Here is a 22,390-nt window from a genome sequence, read left to right on the forward strand (position 1 = left end):
CTGGACCCACACAGAGCTGCGCAGAGGTGAAGAGTGCAAGTGAGCACTGCCAAAAAAGCGCCTATATTCTTACATTTTACAAGAGAATCTCACGCTCTTCGCCAGGTGGAAAGTTAAAATACGCGCATTTTACGCATGCACAGATTCTTTTTTTTTTTTTTTGGCAGGTGTGCCATCCTCTGCGTAACGCACTCTGCGTAAATCGGATTTCTGTGCATTTTAAGCAGCTTGTCCCCTTCTCAGCTTGTTCAAGCCAAAGAAGGATGGAGTGATGGAGGGATGGTGTTGGATGAATAGCTGGCATCACCGGTTCCTCAGAGCTGCTGAAGAGGATTGAAACTCGACCTCCAGCTTCTAATCTGCAGATTTAAAGAGGGGTATATAGGTACATTACAGCGAACACGACCCGGATGCTGGAAACACGCTCTCACAAGCACCTGACCAGACATCTCATAGCACATTTGAATTAGTGCTGTTGGATTGCAGAGCAAAATGGTGGAGAACAGCGAACCCGACGTGAAGTTTGTAAACAAGTACTGTCAAAGTTCGTCCTCTTCGTCTTCAGCGTCCTCCTCCTCCTCTTCCTCTTCATCAGCGCGAGAGATGAAGATTTTGGCCACGCTGCGTGGCAGCCTGAGTCGGAAGTACCCGCAGAAGAACGGCGAGGTGCTGAGCGCGCAGTATGGCATCAATCTGCTGCTTGTGGGCCTCGCGCTCATGCTCGCGCTCGCCTACCAGGGACCTACCGTGACCGAGGAGACGGTGCTGGCCTTCCTCTCCACGCTCATGCTCATGCAGCTGCTGTGGATGATCTGCTATGTGGCACGCCTGGAGCGCAAGCACAATGCGCCACCGGAGAGAGACGCAGATGCAGCCACCATCTGGATCCGAGGTACCCAGCTGCACTTCACGCACATTCCTGAAGAAAGCGATTATTCATTGCAATAAATCCCAAAAAGTGACAGACAGATAGATGTGGCTATGTGAAGTCAAACCCATAACCCAGGACTATGCTCCCTGAAAAATAAACATACCAAACTGACATTTTCCTTGGCTCTCGGGTGACACTCTCGAGGGTACATCTTTTGTAGGTCGACCTGTGGTATGTACCTGTGCTTGTGTTGTACCTTTTAGATTTTGTGTGTGTCGATGGGCTGTAAAGTCCAATTACATGCCTTAAATTATTTTTAAAGCTATATATTCATAGTTACAGGTGAAAGATGTACTCTTGATAGTACCACCAAGGAAGCGTATCGTTTGCTACCTTTATTTCTCAGGGTGCACATCCTGGCTGAGTTTGTGTGTCCCATAACTCTACGGTTGAAAGATAAGATTAAGCTACATCGTGATGAAAAATCATCACTGTGAATAAATGAAAATGACTCAAAAACATGAAATTGCTGTTTTCAACATGTAAATACGGTACACCATTTGCACTGTGCTTGGCCCCGAGTTTAGCTCGCAAGAAACCAGGGCAAGAAGGGTAACCAAATTCAGTGTCTGTATTTTAGTTACGGCATGGTCATGGCATGGTTTACTTCGCAGTAGAAACAGTGGCAGTGTGAACAACGTGGAGGATTGTGGGTATTTTGCCAGACCAAACCATGATACACCTTACGGTGGAAAAGCATTGAAGGGAATGGTCAGTGCAAATCCATACAAAGTTCTTCTGACTGATCAGTTTTATCCTGTGATGAAATATTTCTATCCTGATGGGAGTGGTCTCTTCCAGTATGACCCCACCCCCAGTTCCAGGGCACAAGGACCCCACCCCCAGTTCCAGGGCACAAGTAGACAGAAATGAGGGTAACACAATTGCAAACTTGTGGCATCCATACATCCGTCCATCCATTATCTGTAGCCACTTATCCTTCTACAGGGTCGCAGGCAAGCTGGAGCCTATCCCAGCTGACTATGGGCGAAAGGCGGGGTACACCCTGGACAAGTCGCCAGGTTATCGCAGGGCTGACACATTGAGACAAACAACCATTCACACTCACATTCACACCTACGGTCAATTTAGAGCCACCAGTTAACCTAACCTGCATGTCTTTGGACTGTGGGGGAAACCGGAGCACCCGGAGGAAACCCACGCGGACACGGCGAGAACATGCAAACTCCGCACAGAAAGGCCCTCGCTGGCCGCTGGACTCGAACCCAGGACCTTCTTGCTGTGAGGCGACAGCGCTAACCACTACAGCACCGTGCTGAACTTGGGGCATTAATGAAATATTATTTACATAAATAAGAATGTAAAATTAATGAGCTTAAGTGTTACTCCAACACCTTGTGTTAATTTTGCTGCCCAAGTGTTAAATCAACACCGTCAAACTTTATTTAAAAAAAAGTGCTCATTTGGTTTATGTCAATATGTTATGCAGTCATGTAAATATTCATAAGTTGAAGTTGATATTAATGTTTTGGTTTTTTTTTTTTATTACAGGTGGTTTGACTCTGCTTGCTCTGCTCTCACTCATCACAGATGCTTTCCGTGTCGGGAACTTTGTCGGTTATCACAAGTGTGTGTCTCCCGTGCTTGGCGTCTACCCGGTCGTACACGCATTTCACACGGTGTCACAGGTGAGAGTGTGTGGTGAGAGGCCAGGGCGCAGGGTCTCATTGTGTGTTCAGATGGTTCACATGTGACTAGAAATGAGGGTAACCATTTCGGGAGCTAGCCGTTAAGTTTTTCAAATGGATAATGGAAAGGTACAATGACATTGGAACCAAAACAGAATTTTCAGGCACACATTATTGCACTGTTAATCTACAAGGAAAGGATTCCATCAACTTCTAACACAATTTCTATTGGCTTCTATTTGTTGAGAAATGTCAACAACCAATGAACTCAAAGCTAAAAAAATTTTTTTAAAAACCTTTTGAAGTCATGTGTACCACAAGAGCACTTTGTTTATATGAAATGTTCTTGTAATATTAAGAATAAACCTGAGGTGCATTTGAAACCATCAACTTTAATGTATTGTTCTTAGTTTTCTTTCTTGCTTGCTTTTTACGTCTGCATCACAGACAGAAATGCTGCTTCAATCAAATCATACTCAGCGCTAAAGTGGATATTATCGGTTATTACTGACACTACAGCGAACTATTCCGGTAAACACAATAAAAGATGTACCACCCTGAACACATGCATGAATGTTTGTACGTTACATGTACTGTAGGCCATCTAACTTGATTTGACACTGTGTATTTTTTTTATTTTTTTGTATCTCTGCATGCATTTAGCCTGAAAGCTCTTTGCAGGATCACGTATCTAAAGTTTGAACTGAAATATGGAGTTGTAATTGACTCAGTGCTCAGTGCTGTAATTGATCTCTGCATCAGAGGGTCTTATATCGTGAGGGGTCTGCAGGGAATAAATGAGTGCTTTGTGCTTAAATAAAGGCCTCTCTGTCACTGCTGATCCTGTTAAACTTCATTATGACTAATTCGACGAAAATTGATTTTTGCAAAGGCAAGGCAAGGCAATTTTATTTGTATAGCGCATTTCTTACATCAAGGCATTTCAATGTGCTTTACAGAGGAAAAAAAAAATCACACATTTACAATAAACATTTAAAGCATAGACAATGGAAACCTATGCATAGACGATAAAAAGCATGGCAACAAAATAATAAAAAACCTTTAGTAAGTAAGGGATAAGAATAAAAAAATGTAAAAATAGAGTAAAAAAAGTAGAATAAATAAGTAAATTGAATAAATAGAATAAATAAGTAAATTGATTTAAAAAAAAACGGGAACCATTTAATTGAAAGCTTCACTAAAAAACTTAGTCTTCAGTTTGGACTTAAAAATAGCAATTGTGGGAGCATTTTTTAAATTTCATCTGGGAGTTTATTCCAAAGTCTAGCCCCATAAACACTAAAGGCTGACTCGCCACATTTAGTATTGGCAGCAAGTTGAACCAGAAGATTTTTATTTTGAGATCTCATTGATCTGGTAGGGGCATGCTGTCTAAACAGGTCATATGTAGTTTGGTCCAATGCCATTTAGTGCTTTAAAAACAAGAAGTAGTGCTTTAAAATCAATTCTATAACTAACAGGAAGCCAGTGTAGGGACCTTAGGATTGGAGTAATATGTTCATTCCTTTTTGTTCTGGTTAACACCCTTGCAGCTGCATTTTGTGTGGTTTGTAGTTGCTTTATAGTTTTCTTCGGAAGTCCAGTTAAAAGTGCATTGCAGTAATCTATCCTGCTGGAAATAAAAGCGTGAATAAGTTTTTCTAGATCACTCTCAGACATGAGGTTTCTTAATTTTGCAATATTCTTCAGGTGAAAAAAAATGCTGATTTAGTGACTGATTTCACATGGTTGTTGAAGTTCAAATTACTGTCAATGATGATGCCAAGATTTCTCACGGCATCCTTTGCCTTAAGTCCTTTTGTGTGAAGCAAGGCAGTAATCCTAACTCATCTCATCTCATCTCATTATCTCTAGCCGCTTTATCCTGTTCTACAGGGTCGCAGGCAAGCTGGAGCCTATCCCAGCTGACTACGGGCGAAAGGCGGGGTACACCCTGGACAAGTCGCCAGGTCATCACAGGGCTGACACACAGACAACCATACACACTCACACCTACGGTCAATTTAGAGTCACCAGTTAACCTAACCTGCATGTCTTTGGACTGTCGGGGAAACCGGAGCACCCGGAGGAAACCCACGCGGACACGGGGAGAACATGCAAACTCCGCACAGAAAGGCCCTCGCCGGCCACGGGGCTCGAACCCGGACCTTCTTGCTGTGAGGCGACAGCGCTAACCACTACACCACCGTGCCGCCACTAATCCTAACTCTTTGTTTCCAAATATAATGACCTCAGTTTTATCCGTATTCAGCTGAAGAAAGTTTTGTGACATCCAGGTGTTTCCTTGGTCGAGACACTGAAAGAGAGAGTCAAGGGGTGCATAAATCATTGGGAGACAGAGCAAGGTAAATTTGATTGTCATAGCAAAGCCCTGTTTAAGTGAATCAAACAATGTTGGCACTTTGATTTGATCTGAACTCTGCGAGTTTTGATAAAACTATCTGTAGGAAGATAATAAGAATTAACTTCTTGTCTGGCATGGCATAATTGTGCGGCAAGTAGCGCTGCCATCTCACAGCACTAGAGTCTGAGTTGAGTTTGTGTGGAGTCTTCCTGGCTCTTCGGTTTCTTCCTACCTCCCCAAAACAAAAAAATTGCCTCTCGGAGTGAATAAGTGTGTTAGGAGTGTAACGCAATGCCACTTTTTGTATGTCTCTGAATCAGATTAAAACCCAATTTGGGTATGGTCAAAATCAGAAGGCTTTTTGTTTGTTTGTAAATAGAAATGTGCATGGGATTGTTGAATTTATTCTATTCACACAGGTAATATTTTTGTTTGCACCTGCCCGTGACATTTTCTCAGGATTTTCCCCCAAAATATAAACAAACTAATAGCCTAATTTAAACCACTGCCACCATGATCAGGCAGATAATAATGAATGAATGAACACTATAAATTCATTATTGAAGTTCATGTTAATTAACATGAGTTTCATATCTGAGCGATCATCTGGAAGTAAAATGTCTTTTTTTTTGCATCCAACAGGATCCCAGTCTTGATGCACACGTCTCGTCTCCTGTCTATATCTGTTCAGAACACATGGTCTGTTCATACTGAATAATGCATTCTTATTTGGTTGCATCTCTGCAGTGGTGTGAATATGTTTGTGCTTGATAAACTGTGATAGACTGGCATCCAATCCCGGATGTATACGCGTTAATCCTGTGGAGATCAGAAACGTCCTTTATAATTGTATAAAAGGCTCGTACATTTCTGGGTGCTTATAATTTTAAGATTCACATTCTATGGTTCGAGGAGATGGCGTATATACCTTGCTCGTTTACCATTGCGTGAAGGATAATGAGTGCTCAAGTTCAGTGTGTACCATATTAGATTCCCTTATCTGTGATGATTAACATTCCTTGTGTGATTGTGTGATATTCCGAGTATTGAGTCAATGACAGAAAATAAGTGCCTGTTGCTTCATTGGTGGCTCTAATTTAGTAATATATATCGACCTTTCTTTATTGATATTTCACAGGAGTTTATGTCCTGTTGCTGTCAAAGATGCCAATGCTTAATGGGGATTTATTTTGTTATTCCAGACTGATGGCAGTGCTGAGTATTAAACTATACTGATAAATACTGTTGGGTTACAGTTCAGAGAAGAAATTAGATCTCCTCATTCTCATTCCTGTGTCCTGACTGATACACCATCCTGTTTACTGCCAAAATCTAGACAGGCTCCCCCTACCTAATTGGGCAGCACAGTGGTGGAGTGGTTTACACTGTTGCCTCACAGCAAGAAGGTTCTGGGTTCAAGCCCAACAGCCTTTCTGTGTGGAATTTGCATGTTCTCCCCATGTCTGCGTGGGTTTCCTCCAGGTGCTCCGGTTTTCCCCACAGTTCAAAGACATGCGGTTAGGTTAACATGGGGCAGCTTTGGGCTGAAGTGCCCTTGAGCAAGGCACCTAACCCCCAACTGCTCCCCAGGTGCTGTAGCATAGCTGCCCACTGCTCTGGATACGTGTGTGTGTGTGTGTGTGTGTGTGTGTGTGTGTGTGTGTGTGTGTGTGTGTGTGTGTGTGTGCACGCTCATTGCTAACTTATGTGTGCATGTCTCTGTTCACTGCTTCGGATGAGCTAAATTCAGAGGTTAAATTTCACTGTGTGCTAACGTCTGTGCTTGAGTGTACGTGTGACAAATAAAGGCTTCTTGGCTTCTTCTTACCTCACAAAACATTGGTCCTTTGAGCAGGATAACAGTATCCAGGATGGAGCCTGATGGAGAGATGTACTCTGATGTGAGGCATAAACACAAACGCATTACCCTGCCAGCCTTCAAGAATTTGAAGTGAACTGTCCAGTCCAGATGACCCCATTCCAGACATCCTACACTGACTCTAGTAACTGCTATGGGAAAGCTGCTCACCATGAGATTCCTCAGCTAGCCCCAGGCCAGATCCAGAGGTGAGATTGAGATAGTAATATCCTACCTGAACACACACCATACCAGCAGACCCTGTACCTAGATTCTCATGCCCGTAAGGAAACCAATGCTATTCAAGAGGAGAACGCCTGGCTGCTCCAATCATGACAGGTCTTCCAGTGAGGTCCAAAAGAACTTAACAAGGCAAAAAGTGATATTAATGAGCTAACTGAGGGAGCCCGCAGTGAGAGCAGACAAGGGTCAATCTGATAGTCCAGCCTCAAACTATAGCACCCATAAAACCTCCACAAGCTTGTGCTGTTGCCTCAAGAACTGACCCTGCTAAAGCAGAACTAAAGGAGGAGGAGGACTAGCTTGATCTTCCACCATGGCCTGAACTTGATGATGACCTGCATAAATCTAAAGTTTGAGGAACAAGAGTTAGACAGTAGCAAACTCTATAATGCCTCTAAAGACTGTATATCTGCCCTGTAAACCTCAACCATCAATACAATGGCATCCCCAGCTTTCAGGTTCTGCTCCTGATAAAAGGATATCATCTAACCCCTGCATATAAAGCTTCCATAGCAGTTACCCTCCCCCAGCCACTCTCATGCCCTGCTTTAGCTAATGCAGGTTTAATGGACTCAGCACCCGTACAAGCCTACCATTCTTTGTGGCAGTCACTAGGGCTGTGCCTGGCATGCTGCCACCTTACCACCCTATACAGCCTCCTGTATTTGAATAAGTGTATAGAGGTCCCAAACTCACTATTCCAAAGTTCATTCACCCAGACTCCAGTGAGTTTGTGAGGTTTCACATTGCTTTAGAGAACCTGCTATCATCTAATATTATAGAATTCAAGTATCAAATACTTATGGACCACCTAAGCTGGATAAAGATAACATTGTAGCTGATGTCTATCCAAGCTCATAGTGCTTAGATGTCCCTTATGCAGACACTATTGCAGCTCTCCATGATAAATTTGGTCAGCCCCATCAGCTTGCCTTAAAGAAAATAGCAAGTGTCCTAGAAGCCCCTGAAGTCAAGTGTGGAGATCCAGGGGCATTCCAGAAGTTCTCCCTCCAGATACAATCATTTGTGGGCCTGTTGCAGACCTTGGGTCCTGAGGTGGAAATCGAACTGAACTGTGGCTCACGTATGGTAGCTCGACTGCTGAGTAAGCTCTCTGCAGAACAGTGAGCCAATTTCCACTGGCATAAGTCAAGCAGCCTGGGGCTACCCACATGCTATATGATTTGTCAGAATGGCTTGACTCTCAGTTATGGTGTCAGGGTTTTAACGTTTAAGTAACTGGAAGAAGCTGTAAGGAAAGGAAGAATTCAAAGCCTGATGGTTGTCCTGGGAAAGAAACAGTGACAGTCCTGCATGGTGTTGGAGAGACTTCAGAGTCTGCCTCCCTGCCACACAAAGAGAGTTCAGAGAAAAAGTAAGTCAAGAAAAGCCTACTGTGCTTACTGCGAGAGGACCATGCGATATCTTAGTCAGTGCAGTGATGTTGCCAAACTCTCCAAAGGCCAGCTGAAAGAGTGGATCCTGGTTAACAAAACACTGCTGACACTGTGGAAAAACTCGTCAAACAGTCCAGTGGACAATGAAGAAACTTTGCAACCTCTGTCAGGGAAAACACCTCTTGGCTCTCCATGTGATAAATACTAGATCAGAGAAGGGTAATAAAGATGTGGCAGTTAAGGAATAGAGTGGCTTAAATCAGCTCTGCCTCTGACTTCCTCTACCTTGACCAACCCGAAGCAAGGAACTGGGTCATGTTCAAAATTGTCTCAGTGCTTATACATTATGGGGAGCTGACCCTAGACACCTTCTCAATCCTCGAAGATGGGTCTGGGTGGACTATGCTGTTACCAGCAGCAGCTAAGTCTATTGTCATAAAAAACTCACGCCTGAAGCTCTTCCTCTGAGTATAGTTCATCAGGACATCCAGGTATTCCACAGACACACTGTGTCCTTCTGTATCTCCCAAGCTGCCAAACTTCAGACTCGCAATAAGATTGATGGCATCTTTACAGCTGGCAACCTTAGCTGACTTTGGTATATTTACCCTCTTGACTGCCTTTAAGAGTTCAAACACCAATGTGGCATTCCCATGCCTACTTTAAAAGAAGCCAAGTCATCAGTTCTTATAGGCTCCGGCCAGCCCCATCTGATAACACTTGTTGATACAGTCAGATGTCCACACCAGGCTTGGGTGGACCCTTCAAGGCCCCATCAAATTCATGGGGTGACAAGCCCACTTTGTGCAAGGTTTGTTCACCTCATCTCTGCCACCAATGGATGAGCTATACAAGCATCTCAGAAGGTTCTGGCAAGTAGACACTGTATCTTACTGGCATGAGAGACAGGTGACCAAGGTCAAAGCAGGATCAGCAGGCTGCAGCACTGCTTGAAGCCAAGAAGGTTTGGATAGGGTAAATAGAATTCTTGGGTATGTTATGCCATTGCTGCACCATGCAAACATGTCGCCGTTAAAGACACCAAAGGAGTCAGTTATGCCTATGCTGTGTAACGAGGTGTTCTCTGAAGGACCCTAAGCAAGCGAACACCACCAAGACAGAAATGCAAAAGCTCATTGAAACATGTGCTGTGCTGGAAGTCACTCAGGAGACCTCCCCGAAAGAATGTTGGTACATCCCTATCATTTTGTCAGCCATAACAGGAAGAATCACCTCATCTTTAACTGCTCTCATGCATTCCTTAGGCAGCCTTTGAACCAGTACCTGCTACCTGGCCCTACTCTTGGTACAGTGTCTTGCAAAAATATTCATCCCCCTTGGTGTTTGTCTTGTTTTGTCGCATTATAAGCTGGAATTAAAATGGATTTTTGGGGGGTTAGCACCATTTGATTTATACAATGTGCCTACCACTTTAAAAGTGCAAATTGTTTTTTTATTGTGACACAAACAATAATTAATATGAAAAAAAACAGAAATATGGAGTGTGCATGGGTATTCACCCCTTTCATATGAAACCCCTAAATAAGAGCTGGGCCAACCAATTAACTTCAAAAGTCACATAATTAATTGATTAAGATCCACCTGTGTGCAATCAAAGTGTCACATGATCTGTCACATGATGTCTGTATCAATCAACCTGTGGTGGGTTTCCCAAAAGCATCTTAACTAGGAGAGAGAGTGCTCATTGTGCTGTTCGCTCTTCCATTTAATGATGATCTTTGTGCTACGATGCTTTTGGGAAACTCAGCATTGTTCTGGAAGGACCCTGACTCTACAACACTCCTAAGCAAGCAACATGAAAACCAAGGAGCACTCCAAACAGGTCAGAGACAAAGTTGTGGAGAAGTATAGATCAGGGTTGGGTTATAAAAAAATATTCCAGACTTTGAATATCCCACAGAGCACCGTTAAATCCATTATAGCAAAATGGAAAGAAAATGGCACCACTGCAAACCTGACAAGAGAAGGCCGCCCACCAAAACTCACAGACCGGGCAAGGAGGGCATTAATGAGAGATGTTACAAAGACACCAATGATAACACTGAAGGAGCTGCAGAGATCCACAGCAGAGATGGGAGTATCTGTCCATAGGACCACTTTAAGCCGCACACTCCACAGAGCAGGGCTTTATGGAAGAGTGACTAGAAAAAAGCCATTGCTGAAGAAAACATGTTTGGAGTTTGCCCAACAGCATGTGGCAGACTCCCCAAACACATGGAAGAAGATTCTCTGGACAGATGAGACTAAAACTGACATTTTTGGCCATCATGGGAAACGCCATGTGTGGCACAAACCCAACACTTCCCATCACCCTGAGAACACCATTCCCACAGTGAAGCATGGTGGTGGCAGCATCATGCTGTGGGGATGTTTTTCATCTGCAGGGACAGGAAAGCTAGTCAGGATTGAAGGAATGATGGATGGCACTAAATGCAGGGCAATTTTGGAGGAAAACCTGTTTGAGTCGGCCAGAGGTTTGAGACTGGGACGAAGGTTCAAAGTCAATACTTTGTAGAGCCACCTTTTGCTGCAATTACTGCTGCAAGTCTCTTGGGATATGTTTCTATTAGCTTAGCACATCTAGCCACTGGGATTTTTGCCCATTCCTCAAGGCAGAACTGGGTTCAACTCCTTCAAGTTAGATGGGTTGTGTTGGTGTACAGCAATCTTCAAGTTATGCCACAGACTCTCAAGTGGATTGCGGTCTGGGCTTTAATTAGGCCAGTCCAAGACATAAATGCTTCCATTTAAGGCACTCCAGTGTAGCTTTAGCAGTATGTTTAGGGTCACTGTCCTGCTGGAACGTGAACCTTCATCCCAGTCTCAAACCTCTGGCTGACTCAAACAGGTTTTCCTCCAGAATTGCCCTGTATTATTTAGTGCCATCCATCGTTCCTTCGATCCTGACCAGCTTTCCTGTCCCTGCAAATGAAAAATTTCCCCACAGCATGATGCTGCCACCATGCGCTGTAGGAATGGTGTTCTCAGGGTGATGGGAAGTGTTGGGTTTGTGCCACACATGGCATTTCCCATGATGGCCAAAAATTTCAGTTTCAGTCTCATCTGTCCAGTGTATGGCTTAAAGTGGTCCTATGGATGGATACTCCCATCTCCGCTGTGGATCTCTGCAGCTCCTTCAGTGTTATCTTTGATGTCTTTGTTACATCTCTCATTCATGCCCTCCTTGCATCTTTAAAGTGGTAGGCATGTTGTTGTGTAAATCAAATAGTGCTAACCCCCCAAAATCCATTTTAATTCCAGCTTGTAATGCAACAAAACAGGACAAACACCAAGGGGGATGAATACTTTTGCAAGAGACTGTACCTCTTCGCTGGGAGTCTTGGTGAGATTTCATGAACAACATGTTCATGGAGACATCAAGGGGATGTTTCATCAGGTACGCCTCCTCCCTGATGATCATCCTCTGCGAAGGTTCCTGTGTTGTGGCCTGAAGGTAGATGAGCCTCCAAGAACATGTGAGTGGCAGGTCCTGCCTTTTGACACAATCTGCAACCCCTGTTGTGTGGCATATACTTTACAGTGTCATGTTGTCGATCATGGGCCTGGTACAGCTGGGAGGCTGAGCTTGAGTTCCTACCTCTCCTTATCTTCCAAGTTGTATATGTGCCTGGAGATGCCAAACTAGGGGGTGCGACTCATGATGCGCACATTTTAACAGATGCCACAGAGCAGGCTTATAGAGTCATAGCCTTCGTGAGGACTGAGAGAAATCAAGGCCAGGTACACCTGTCCTTCATCCTTGCTCATTCAAGAGTAGCTACAAAACATCTGCATTTCATTCCACACCTGGAGATCTGTGTGGCTCTTGTGTCTTGAAGAAGGAACTTACTTTGACAGTGGCTCATGCTATGTTGTGGTCAGACTCCACTACCATGCTAACCTGGCTACACTCCCAGTCTTGTCTTTGTGGGGGTCAAAGTAGCTGAGGAACAAGAGTTAACAGAGAATTGCACCTGGCATTATGTAGACTCAGTGAATAATCCTTCCGATGACCTGACTAGAGGGAAGATCCTCAAACCCATTATACTTCCATTCCTTCTCCAGAGACCAGACACCTGGCAAGTGATTCCCAGCACTGAACCACCTGAGGACAAAGCAGAGCTCTAGAAGGCCGCCTTCTAACAGTCACCTCACCCACATCTACCAGCCTGGATGATGAGGTGTACAATACCTGGCAAGAGTTCATGGATGCCACTGTTCAAGAACTCCAAGGACAGACAACCCTCCCCTCCCCCAAGTTCTTTGTCCAATAATGAAGAGCATCAACAATCAGGGATGATTATTCTTCAGTGAGCCCAACAACAGTCATTTCCTGAGTATTTCAAACACCCGGGCGGCATGGTGGTGTAGTGGTTAGCGCTGTCGCCTCACAGCAAGAAGGTCCGGGTTCGAGCCCCGGGGCCGGCGAGGGCCTTTCTGTGTGGAGTTTGCATGTTCTCCCCGTGTCCGCGTGGGTTTCCTCCGGGTGCTCTGGTTTCCCCCACAGTCCAAAGACATGCAGGTTAGGTTAACTGGTGACTCTAAATTGACCGTAGGTGTGAGTGTGAATGGTTGTCTGTGTCTATGTGTCAGCCCTGTGATGACCTGGCGACTTGTCCAGGGTGTACCCCGCCTTTCGCCCGTAGTCAGCTGGGATAGGCTCCAGCTTGCCTGCGACCCTGTAGAAGGATAAAGCGGCTAGAGATAATGAGATGAGATTTCAAACACCTTGCAGCAAGGAAACCAGTCTCATCTTTGAGTCTTTTGGGGGGGCCAGAGTAGCTAAGGTACAAGAATTAACAGATAATTGCATCTGGCACTATGTAGACTCTGCGAATAATCCTGCCAAAGACCTCACTAGAGGGAAGATCCTGGAAACCCTTATCGCGACAAATTGATGGTCACAAGGACCTCCCTTCTTTCTCCAGAGAACAGACACCTGGCCAGAGAGGCCCAGCACAGAACCACTAGAAGGCAAAGCAGAGCTCTGGAAGGCCACCTTCTGTGGATTAACAGTCACTTCATCTATGTCTACCAGTCTGGATGACAAGGTGTACAATACCTGGCAGGAGTTCATGGAGGCTACTGTTCAAGAACTCCAAGAACAGACCCCTCTCCAGTTCTCCACCCAATGCTGAAGAGTATCGTCAAGCAGAGACGATCATTCTTTCAGGAGTCAAACTACAGTCGTTTCCTGAGGACTACAAACACCTTGCAGCAGGAAAACTTGTCTCATCTGAGAGTCACTTACTTACTTTAGCTCCTGAAATAGACAAGTCCACTGGCCTCATAAGAGTAAGCGGTCTGCTAAATCGCTGAGAAGGTCTAGATACCTTGCCATTGCATCCTGTTGTCCTAGATGCCTCACATGTGATGACACACTTGCTCATCCAGAAGTACAACAGTGACCATCCTCGTCCCAGGCAGGTCTTTACAAAGTTGTGGAGGCCATTCTGGATAATGTGTGGATGGGAAGTGATTTGCAAACACCAGCGTGCTTGTGCCGGATGTCAGCACTGGAGAGCTTAGCCTTCCATCCCCAAAATGGCTGATCTTCCCGCTGCCCAAATCTGAATACACAAACCAGCCTTCCACTGCACTGGTGTGGATTGTTTTGGGCCCATGGTAGTAAAGGTGGATAGATGCCAGGAGAAATGCTGGGGGATTATATTTAAGTGTTGAACAACCAGGGCAGGCAGCACGGTGGTGTAGTGGTTAGCGCTGTCGCCTCACAGCAAGAAGGTCCTGGGTTCGAGCCCCGGGGCCAGCGAGGGCCTTTCTGTGTGGAGTTTGCATGTTCTCCCCGTGTCCGCGTGGGTTTCCTCCGGGTGCTCCGGTTTCCCCCACAGTCCAAAGACATGCAGGTTAGGTTAACTGGTGACTCTAAATTGACGTAGGTGTGAATGTGAGTGTGAATGGTTGTCTGTGTCTATGTGTCAGCCCTGTGATGACCTGGCGACTTGTCCAGGGTGTACCCCGCCTTTCGCCCGTAGTCAGCTGGGATAGGCTCCAGCTTGCCTGCGACCCTGTAGAAGGATAAAGCGGCTAGAGATAATGAGAATGAGAGACAACCAGGGCAGTACACTTGGATCTCCTCAGAAATATGGATGTGGATTGTTACCTGATGGCCCTGAGGCGGTTTGTCACCAGGAGAGGAACCCCTGTGGAGATGTGGTCAGACCAAGGGACAAATTTTAAAGGAGAAGAATTTAGAGAGGCCTTTGCAAGCATGGTGCCAACCTTGCAGAAACAACTCACCTGGGCAGACACTGTGCGATTTTTTCAATCGCGGTATTTAGCTGCTGCTCACACTGTACGAGTGAATCGCAGGGGTAAACAGCATGCAGCTTACGATTCCTGTTCTCACACTATACGATCCGATGCTCGGATGCAATCTGACTGCTCACACTGTACTTCCATACTTCCAGATTCTTGTATCCGGAACTGCAACGTAGTGTTGTGACGTTCGCGAACGAACCGATTCTTTTGAACGGTTCCTAGGCATGAACGATGAGAACCGAGTCTCGAGCTGGGGGAGCCGTTCTTTCTGTCGTTCTTTTTCTGTACTGTGATTCAGATAGTTTATAATGTTGTTGTGTGATATTAATGATAATATTGTGGGAAAACTACTTTGCACGGACGTTCATTTAATTTATTCTATCGTCATTTTGTTTGTTCCATTTTTGTGTATTTTATTTATTTATCTGTTTGTCTAGTTGTATCTATTTTGTATCTCAGACTTAAATATTTTTGTAAAACAAGTGTTTTTCTATAAAATATTCTTGCGTTCTTGATAACTATGTTCTTGAGTGGGTTCTTTTTTTTTTTACAGAAAAGCCGTTCTGCATGGACATTCATTGAAGCCCTCATTGTTTTTTAATGGTTATTTATGAGCGTTTAGGGGTTACAGTAATGTAAGTCTAGTTTGCTTTATATAAAAGGTATGTCCAGAAATATTGATGTCACTGTCTAAGCAGAGGGATCTGGCTTCTTTAGACGCTGTCTTCTTAAAACTGAATAAATATTTTAAAAAAGAGCCAAATGAGCCAGTCTTTTGAACGGCTCTTTTCAAAGAACGGATCACAAAGATGCGGATCCCATCAAAGAGCCATAAATCCCATCTCTAAACGTGAAGAAGAAGAGGAGACCGGAAGTGCTGCTCAGTGTTTGTTTTCTCTTCCGTATCTGTGTTCGCGCATGTGTAGTGTGACAGGTTGAGGTAAATCGGCTCGTGACACTGCTTCAACAGTGCGATAGCCTCACGATGGGCGACCAGGATTTCAAACATGTTTGATTTTCATCCGATCGATCGGGAGGAGGTCGTGAAGTGTTAATCGCTTGTCGTTACCCCATGTATACTACACGATCCGAGACGCACGATTGAGCCAAAAATCGGCCCGATCTCCAAAATAGTCGCACGAGTGAAAATCGTGTCAAAATCGGGCCAAAAATCGCACAGTGTATGCCCAGCCTAAGTTGAGACTATTTTCCACTCAAAACCACTGGGTTATGCATCTGCTGACATTACTTATATTGAACCTGTGACACCAAATAGTCTGCTTATGGGGCCACCTGATGGATCACTCCTCCAAGTGGTCTACCCTGAGTCAGAGATCCTGCAGATGTTGGTGGCATTCACAGACTCTCACGAGCCAATTCTGGTCCAGATTCAACAGGAAATACCTGTCTGGCCTGCAGGTCAGACAGAAATGGCACTCTTTTCCTCCCAAACACCTCGATAAGGCACTCGTCGTGTTGGTGGACCCACAGCTGTGGCCCATTGAACACATCACGAAGATTCACCACGGTGATGATGGGTACATCAGGTCAGCTGATGTGAACATCAAAGGACATGTGTATACCAGACCGATAGCTGAGTTAGTAATGTTGCCAGCTGTCTCATCTCCGAGCTCCGAACCCCTTGAACCTGACTGGTAAGCTTTTTATTTGAAGGAGATTTGCCTAATACATTTGCAGACAGCTGTATAAAAAGGTGTGGACCTTTCTGGGTGCCTATCACTTTAAGATTCATGTTCTGTGGTTACAAGAGATGACACCTTGCAATTTACCTTGCTCTTGTGTGAAGGAGAATGAGTGCTCAAGTTCACTGTGTACCACATTATATTTACCTGTGACACTTACCTTTGATGATTAACATTCCTTATTTTTCCCTTTGTGACCCAGTTTATGATATTACAAATAGTGAGTCGATGATGGAATGTAAGTGCCTGTTGCTTCATTGTAATGTTTACAGTATATCTTGTAAGTTTAACCACACATTCACATGTATTCAGCGTGATAAGAAATATTGCCAATATTGTCACAATGCTTATTGACTGGAGGCAGTATCAATTTAGCTACTGAGAAGACTGTCATCCTTCAGATATTTAAGTTAAAATGATCCTGTTTATACCACTGTGAAGAATTAATAGTGTCTGCATACGAGGAGGATATGTCCACTGTATGTGGATGCCATGATTGGCCTTTGTGTAACCTGTTCAATGATACAAATAAGTGAAAGTTTGTTTCGTTCTCTGAAAAGTAATATTCTTATTTGTGTGTAATTGAACTGTGGGTTCCTGTTTCTGTTAGAAATGGTCAATGTTTATTGATGTGTTTATGTTTGAATGAGTCTTGGCGGCTCCGAGTTGGAAATATACAGTCAAGCCGTAAAGTCTGCACACCCCTTTCACCTTCTCCACGTTTTATTACGTTACAGACTTATTCTACAATAGATTGAGTTCATTTTTTGTCACAAAATTCTACACAAAATAGCCCATAATGACAAAGTGAAAGCAGGTTTTTAGACGTTTGTGCTAATTTATTTAAAAATGTAAAATATCATATGTACACAAGTGTGCACACCCTTTGATATGACACCCAAAAGTGAGCTGAGGTGCATTTTGTTTCCACTGATACTGCTTGAGATGTTTCTACAAATTAATTGGAGTCCACTTGTAGTAAATTCAATTGATTGGGCATGATTGGGGATTGCCAAGGCCTGCCGATATAAGGTCCCACAGTTGGCAGTGCATGTCAGAGCAAACTCCAAGCCATGGGGTCAAAGGAATTATCTGCAGACCTCAGAAACAGGATTGTGTCAAGGCATAGATCTGGAGAAGGGTACAGAAAAATTGCTGCAGCTTTACAGGTCCCAAAGAGCACAGTGGCCACCATCATTCGTAAATGGAAGAAGTTTGGAACCACCGAGAATCTTCCTAGACCTGGCTGCCTGGCCAAACTGAGCGATCGGGGAAGTTGGGCCTTGGCCAGGGAGGTGAGCAGGACCCCGAGTGTCACTCTGACAGAGCTCTAGCGTATCCTTGTGGAGATGGGAGGACCTTTCAGAAGATCAACCGTCCAGGCAGCACTCCACAAATCAGGCCTTTATGGTAGAGTGGCCAGACAGAAGCCACTCCTTCGTAAAAGGCACATGATGGCCTGCTTGGAGTTTACCAAAAGGCACCTAGAGGACTCTCAAACCATGAGAAACAAGATTCTCTGGTCTGATGAAACCAAAATTTAACTTTTTGGCCTGAATATACCAAGCATCATGTCTGGAGGAAACCAGGCACCACTCATCACCTGGCTAATGCTATCCCGACAGTGAAGCATGGCGGTGGCAGCATCATGACATGGGGATGTTTTTCAGCAGCAGGAACAGGGCGACTAGTCCTGATAGAGGGAAAGATGAATGCAACTAAGTACACCGAGATCCTTGAAGAAAACCTGCTCCAGAGCGCTCTGGAACTCAGACTGGGGCGAAGGTTTCCCTTCCAACATGATAACGACCCGAAGCACACAGCCAAGAGAACAAAGGAGTGGCCTCGGAGAAAGTCTGTGAATGTCCTTGAGTGGCCCAGCCAGAGCCCAGATCTGACTCCAATTGAACATCTGTGGAAGGAGCTGAAAATGGCTGTGTACCGATGCTCCCCATCCAACCAGACAGAGCTTGCAAGGATATGCCAAGAGGAATGGGCAAAAATGTCCAGAAACAAGTGTGCCAAGCTCATAGCTTCTTTCCCAAGATGCCTTGAATTGCTGCCAGAGGTGCATCAACCAAGTATTAGGCTCAGGGTGTGTACAGATATGTAACCCCTAAATAACCTATTTTTGTCAGTAAAATAAAATTGCATATATTCTAAAAACCTACTTTCACTTTGTCATAATGGGCTAGTTTGTGTAGAACTTTGTGACAAAAAATGAACTCAATCTATTGTAGAATAAGTCTGTAACGTAATAAAACGACGTGGACAAGGTGAAAGGGGTGTGCAGACTTTCCGGCTTGACTGTATGTGAACTTTTTTTTTTAAATTCATGTTTCACACTAGTTTATGTCCTGCTGCTGTCAAAGATGCCAGTGCTTAATGGTGATTTATTTTGTTATTCAAGACTGATGACGGTGCTCAGTATTAAACTGTACTGATAAATACTGTTGGGTTACAGTGCAGAGTACAGTTCAGAGAAGAATTTAGGTCTCCTCATTTCTTTGTCCTAACTGATACATCATCCTGTTCGCTGCCAAAAGCTAGATGAGCTAGCCCTACCGAATTACCTCACAAAAAGTAATCCAAATTACACATTTGACTCACTTCAAATTCAAAACTATAAAACGATTAAGAAGTATAAACAAGAAACTGTGTGTTAAAAGGACTAAATGTCAATTAGTCAAGATTAGGTCTCTGTTGGTTAAGTACATGAAGCAACAGTGGAATGTTTTGTTTTTTTTTTACTCTTTGAACTTGCCTCCCATTCCCACAAAGCACTCATCTGTGCACTCAGCAATTAATAATGTACCATTTATATTTCACATGTACAGAACAAATTATGGGGCGGCACGGTGGTGTAGTGGTTAGCGCTGTCGCCTCACAGCAAGAAGGTCCGGGTTCGAGCCCTGTGGCCGGCGAGGGCCTTTCTGTGCAGAGTTTGCATGTTCTCCCCGTGTCCGCGTGGGTTTCCTCCGGGTGCTCCGGTTTCCCCCACAGTCCAAAGACATGCAGGTTAGGTTAACTGGTGACTCTAAATTGACCGTAGGTGTGAATGTGAGTGTGAATGGTTGTCTGTGTCTATGTGTCAGCCCTGTGATGACCTGGCAACTTGTCCAGGGTGTGCCCCGCCTTTCGCCCGTAGTCAACTGGGATAGGCTCCAGCTTGCCTGCGTCCCTGTAGAACAGGATAAAGCGGCTAGAGATAATGAGATGAGATGAGAACAAATTATCATCTGATAATGTTACCCAAGTGCATGTCTCCTGGTGTTAGCATTTTAGCATGACCTGTCGTGTTGCCCAACTCCCAGACAACTCCCGATGCGAAACAGAGAACACAGCTGAAAAGCTTCTCGGAGCTCATATTGATTTGCTGCTGTGAGAATGTTCGAGTGCTCTTTCTGTCCTGTTGTTCTCAGCTACATAATACATTTGTACTGATTGCTCAAATTATTTTAATCATATTCTGCATATTTCTAGGTTGTCTGCAGATTTTTAAAAATCAACTCTTGCTTTTCTATCCTAAGGAAATGCAGATCTGGAGAAGCAACATCACAAAAGTGGAGAATAATAATAAATAATCAATTTGTTCATGGTTGCAATCAGCTCTTGATGTTGAAAAGATGGCTTTGTGTGTGATTTGACGATTGTGGTTTGTTTTTGTTTTTTTCTCATTCTGCAGGTTCATTTTCTCTGGTGTCATGTTAAAGATGTCATCAAGCGTTACGAAACGTTTGAGAGGTAAACGTGTGTGCACGCTTGTATTTTCACAATATAATTGATGCAATTCATGCTATATTTTCAAGTACATTTACGAGTACAATCCCCAATACTGTCAAGCTACCACTGTTGGGTCTTGTTGGGACGCTTAACCCTCAACTGCTCAGTTGTATCCTATCTCGATTGTAAGTTATTTTGGATACAAGCATTAGCCAAATGAGGTCATTGTAAATGTGTGTTAGGTTTGGCGTGATTCATGCTGTATTCACTAACCTGCTGGTTTGGAGTAACGGAGTGATGACTGAAGCTGAACATGCTCTCAATGACCACAAGAGACGATTATCAGCAATTGGATACTTCAACTTTACTGTCTGGGGTAAAATTAAAACACGCACAGAGACTGAATGCCAACTGCTCCTCTACATCTTATCCTGCTGTTACAGTAGCTGATACTACACGTACCTACTTGCATCTTTATAGATCTGTCTTCTCGCTATCTCTTTGTCTTTATCTTTCTCTGGTTCTGCCTGTCTGCAATTTTATGCAGTCATGGTTCGGTAAAGCATTTTATCTTTCTGTCTCTCTTTTTTTTTCCCTCTTTCTGTCTCTCTCTCTCTCTCTCTCTCTCTCTCCCAGAGGACGATAAGCATGACTGTAACTGTACGACCAGTGCGTGTTCGATGTTCAGCGGCAGTCTATACTATCTCTGTCCTTTCAACATTGAGTACCACATCTTAGTCTCTGTGCTGCTCTTTGTCATGTGGAAAAACGTTGGACGCACTATCGACCAACGCACCAACCAGAAGCCCGCATCATCCTCACCAGTGCTAAAAGGCTCAGGAGACAGACCTTTTCTACTGCTCGGACCAGCCCTCGGGCTCTTGGCACTTGCCAGTGCCATCACAGTGCTTGTCATCTACATCATCCATGTGGAAGAGTCGCTCGAAGCCCGCCATGCAGCCATCTCCATGTTTTACTGGTTTGAAATAGTCATTTTGGCATGCATGAGTGTCGCTGGTGCTGTCGGATTGGTCATCTACCGCCTCGAGGATTGGCCCATGGACACGGCGCCGAATCCAGCCAGGACGCTCGATTCCAAACTGCTGCTCGGCTCTTCCATCGGTTCCTGGCTCGTCTGCTGGTGCAGTGTCATTGCAGTGGGCGGGGCCACAAATTCACCAAACTACCGATGGACCAATTTAGGATTTGCAATCCTTTTAGTTTTGGAGAAGTGCGTGCAAAATCTGTTTATTGTTGAGTCGCTTTACAGGAGACGACGTGAGCCTGAAGAGCGGCCTGCCCTTTGCACCACCCCTAGCTCCATCCTAAGCCCTAGCCAAGGAAATGAGAAAATCTTTGCTGTGTATGATGGAATCATTAACCAAGCATACGAGTCACCAGATAAACAATGTGAGAATGAAAAGCAAACTTGCAGCAGGAGCAACGGGAACGTGTCACACTCTCTTGAACACGGAATGCCAGAGACACCCAACAGACAGAGGCAGGTCCTGAAAAACATCGCCATCTTCCTGTTTATGTGCAACATTTCGGTAAGGCTCTTCATTAATGCCTGTGTTATAAATGCCATTGCTATTTCACTACCAGTAATTATTTAGCCTTTGAAATAAGATCTTAATGTTCTGTGCTCTCTCTCTCTCTCTCTTTGGTATGTAGCTCTGGATCCTACCTGCATTTGGATGCCGGCCACAGTTTGATAATGGTTTGGAGGAAGCATCATTTGGATTCCCCATCTGGAGCACGGTGCTGAATTTCGCCCTTCCCATGAGCCTTTTCTACCGTATGCACTCTGTTGCCATTCTCTTCGAAGTCTTCCGGAAAATTTAGGCCCCACTTCTGTACCTACGTATGTGGTGTTTCTTTTGCGCACAGTGATGATGATTCCTTCCATTGAGTTCTCAGAACCAGGGTTGCCTTTTTTCTTTTACTTTTTTCCTCAAAAAAGGAGAAAAAAAGAACCCTTTTCTCCTCCATTTTGATTGCACAGATGAAAGCATGATGGGAGTGTTTTGCTACTCGACAAAAATTTGTTCCCTTTTTGCCTTCTCTCCTCTGTGATGAGACAAAAGCATTAGATTTCAGCCTTCTCTCCATTACAGGTTGCACAACTTTTAATTTTGACTAATCGACCAACAGCTGATTCAGAACATCGCTACTTTTTTATTAGTGAACTTAAATGCTGATAAAAAAAAATAGAAATGAA

At 44.3% G+C, this 22,390-nt stretch overlaps 1 protein-coding gene across 1 annotated transcript; it reads left to right on the forward strand.

The window, feature by feature from the left end:
• Window positions 1–492: 492 nt before the first annotated feature.
• Window positions 493–22,014, forward strand: otop1 (otopetrin 1). Its single transcript, XM_060902515.1, has 6 exons — window positions 493–892; window positions 2,444–2,580; window positions 20,132–20,190; window positions 20,412–20,545; window positions 20,806–21,719; window positions 21,844–22,014. Exons 1-6 carry the CDS (start codon window positions 493–495, stop codon window positions 22,012–22,014), a joined length of 1,815 nt encoding a protein of 604 aa, XP_060758498.1.
• The last annotated feature ends 376 nt before the right edge of the window (window positions 22,015–22,390 follow it).

The sequence above is a fragment of the Neoarius graeffei genome, chromosome 20 (assembly GCF_027579695.1).
Source record: "Neoarius graeffei isolate fNeoGra1 chromosome 20, fNeoGra1.pri, whole genome shotgun sequence".
Taxonomy (NCBI): domain Eukaryota; kingdom Metazoa; phylum Chordata; class Actinopteri; order Siluriformes; family Ariidae; genus Neoarius; species Neoarius graeffei.

Bases quoted from the DNA above. Each gene is read 5' to 3' on its own strand.
- otop1 (XM_060902515.1), top strand. From the start codon at position 493: ATGGTGGAGAACAGCGAACCCGACGTGAAGTTTGTAAACAAGTACTGT. The intron at 2,581-20,131 runs GTGAGAGTGTGT...CTCATTCTGCAG, and splicing joins CATTTCACACGGTGTCACAG to GTTCATTTTCTCTGGTGTCA. The intron at 21,720-21,843 runs GTAAGGCTCTTC...TTTGGTATGTAG, and splicing joins TGTTTATGTGCAACATTTCG to CTCTGGATCCTACCTGCATT.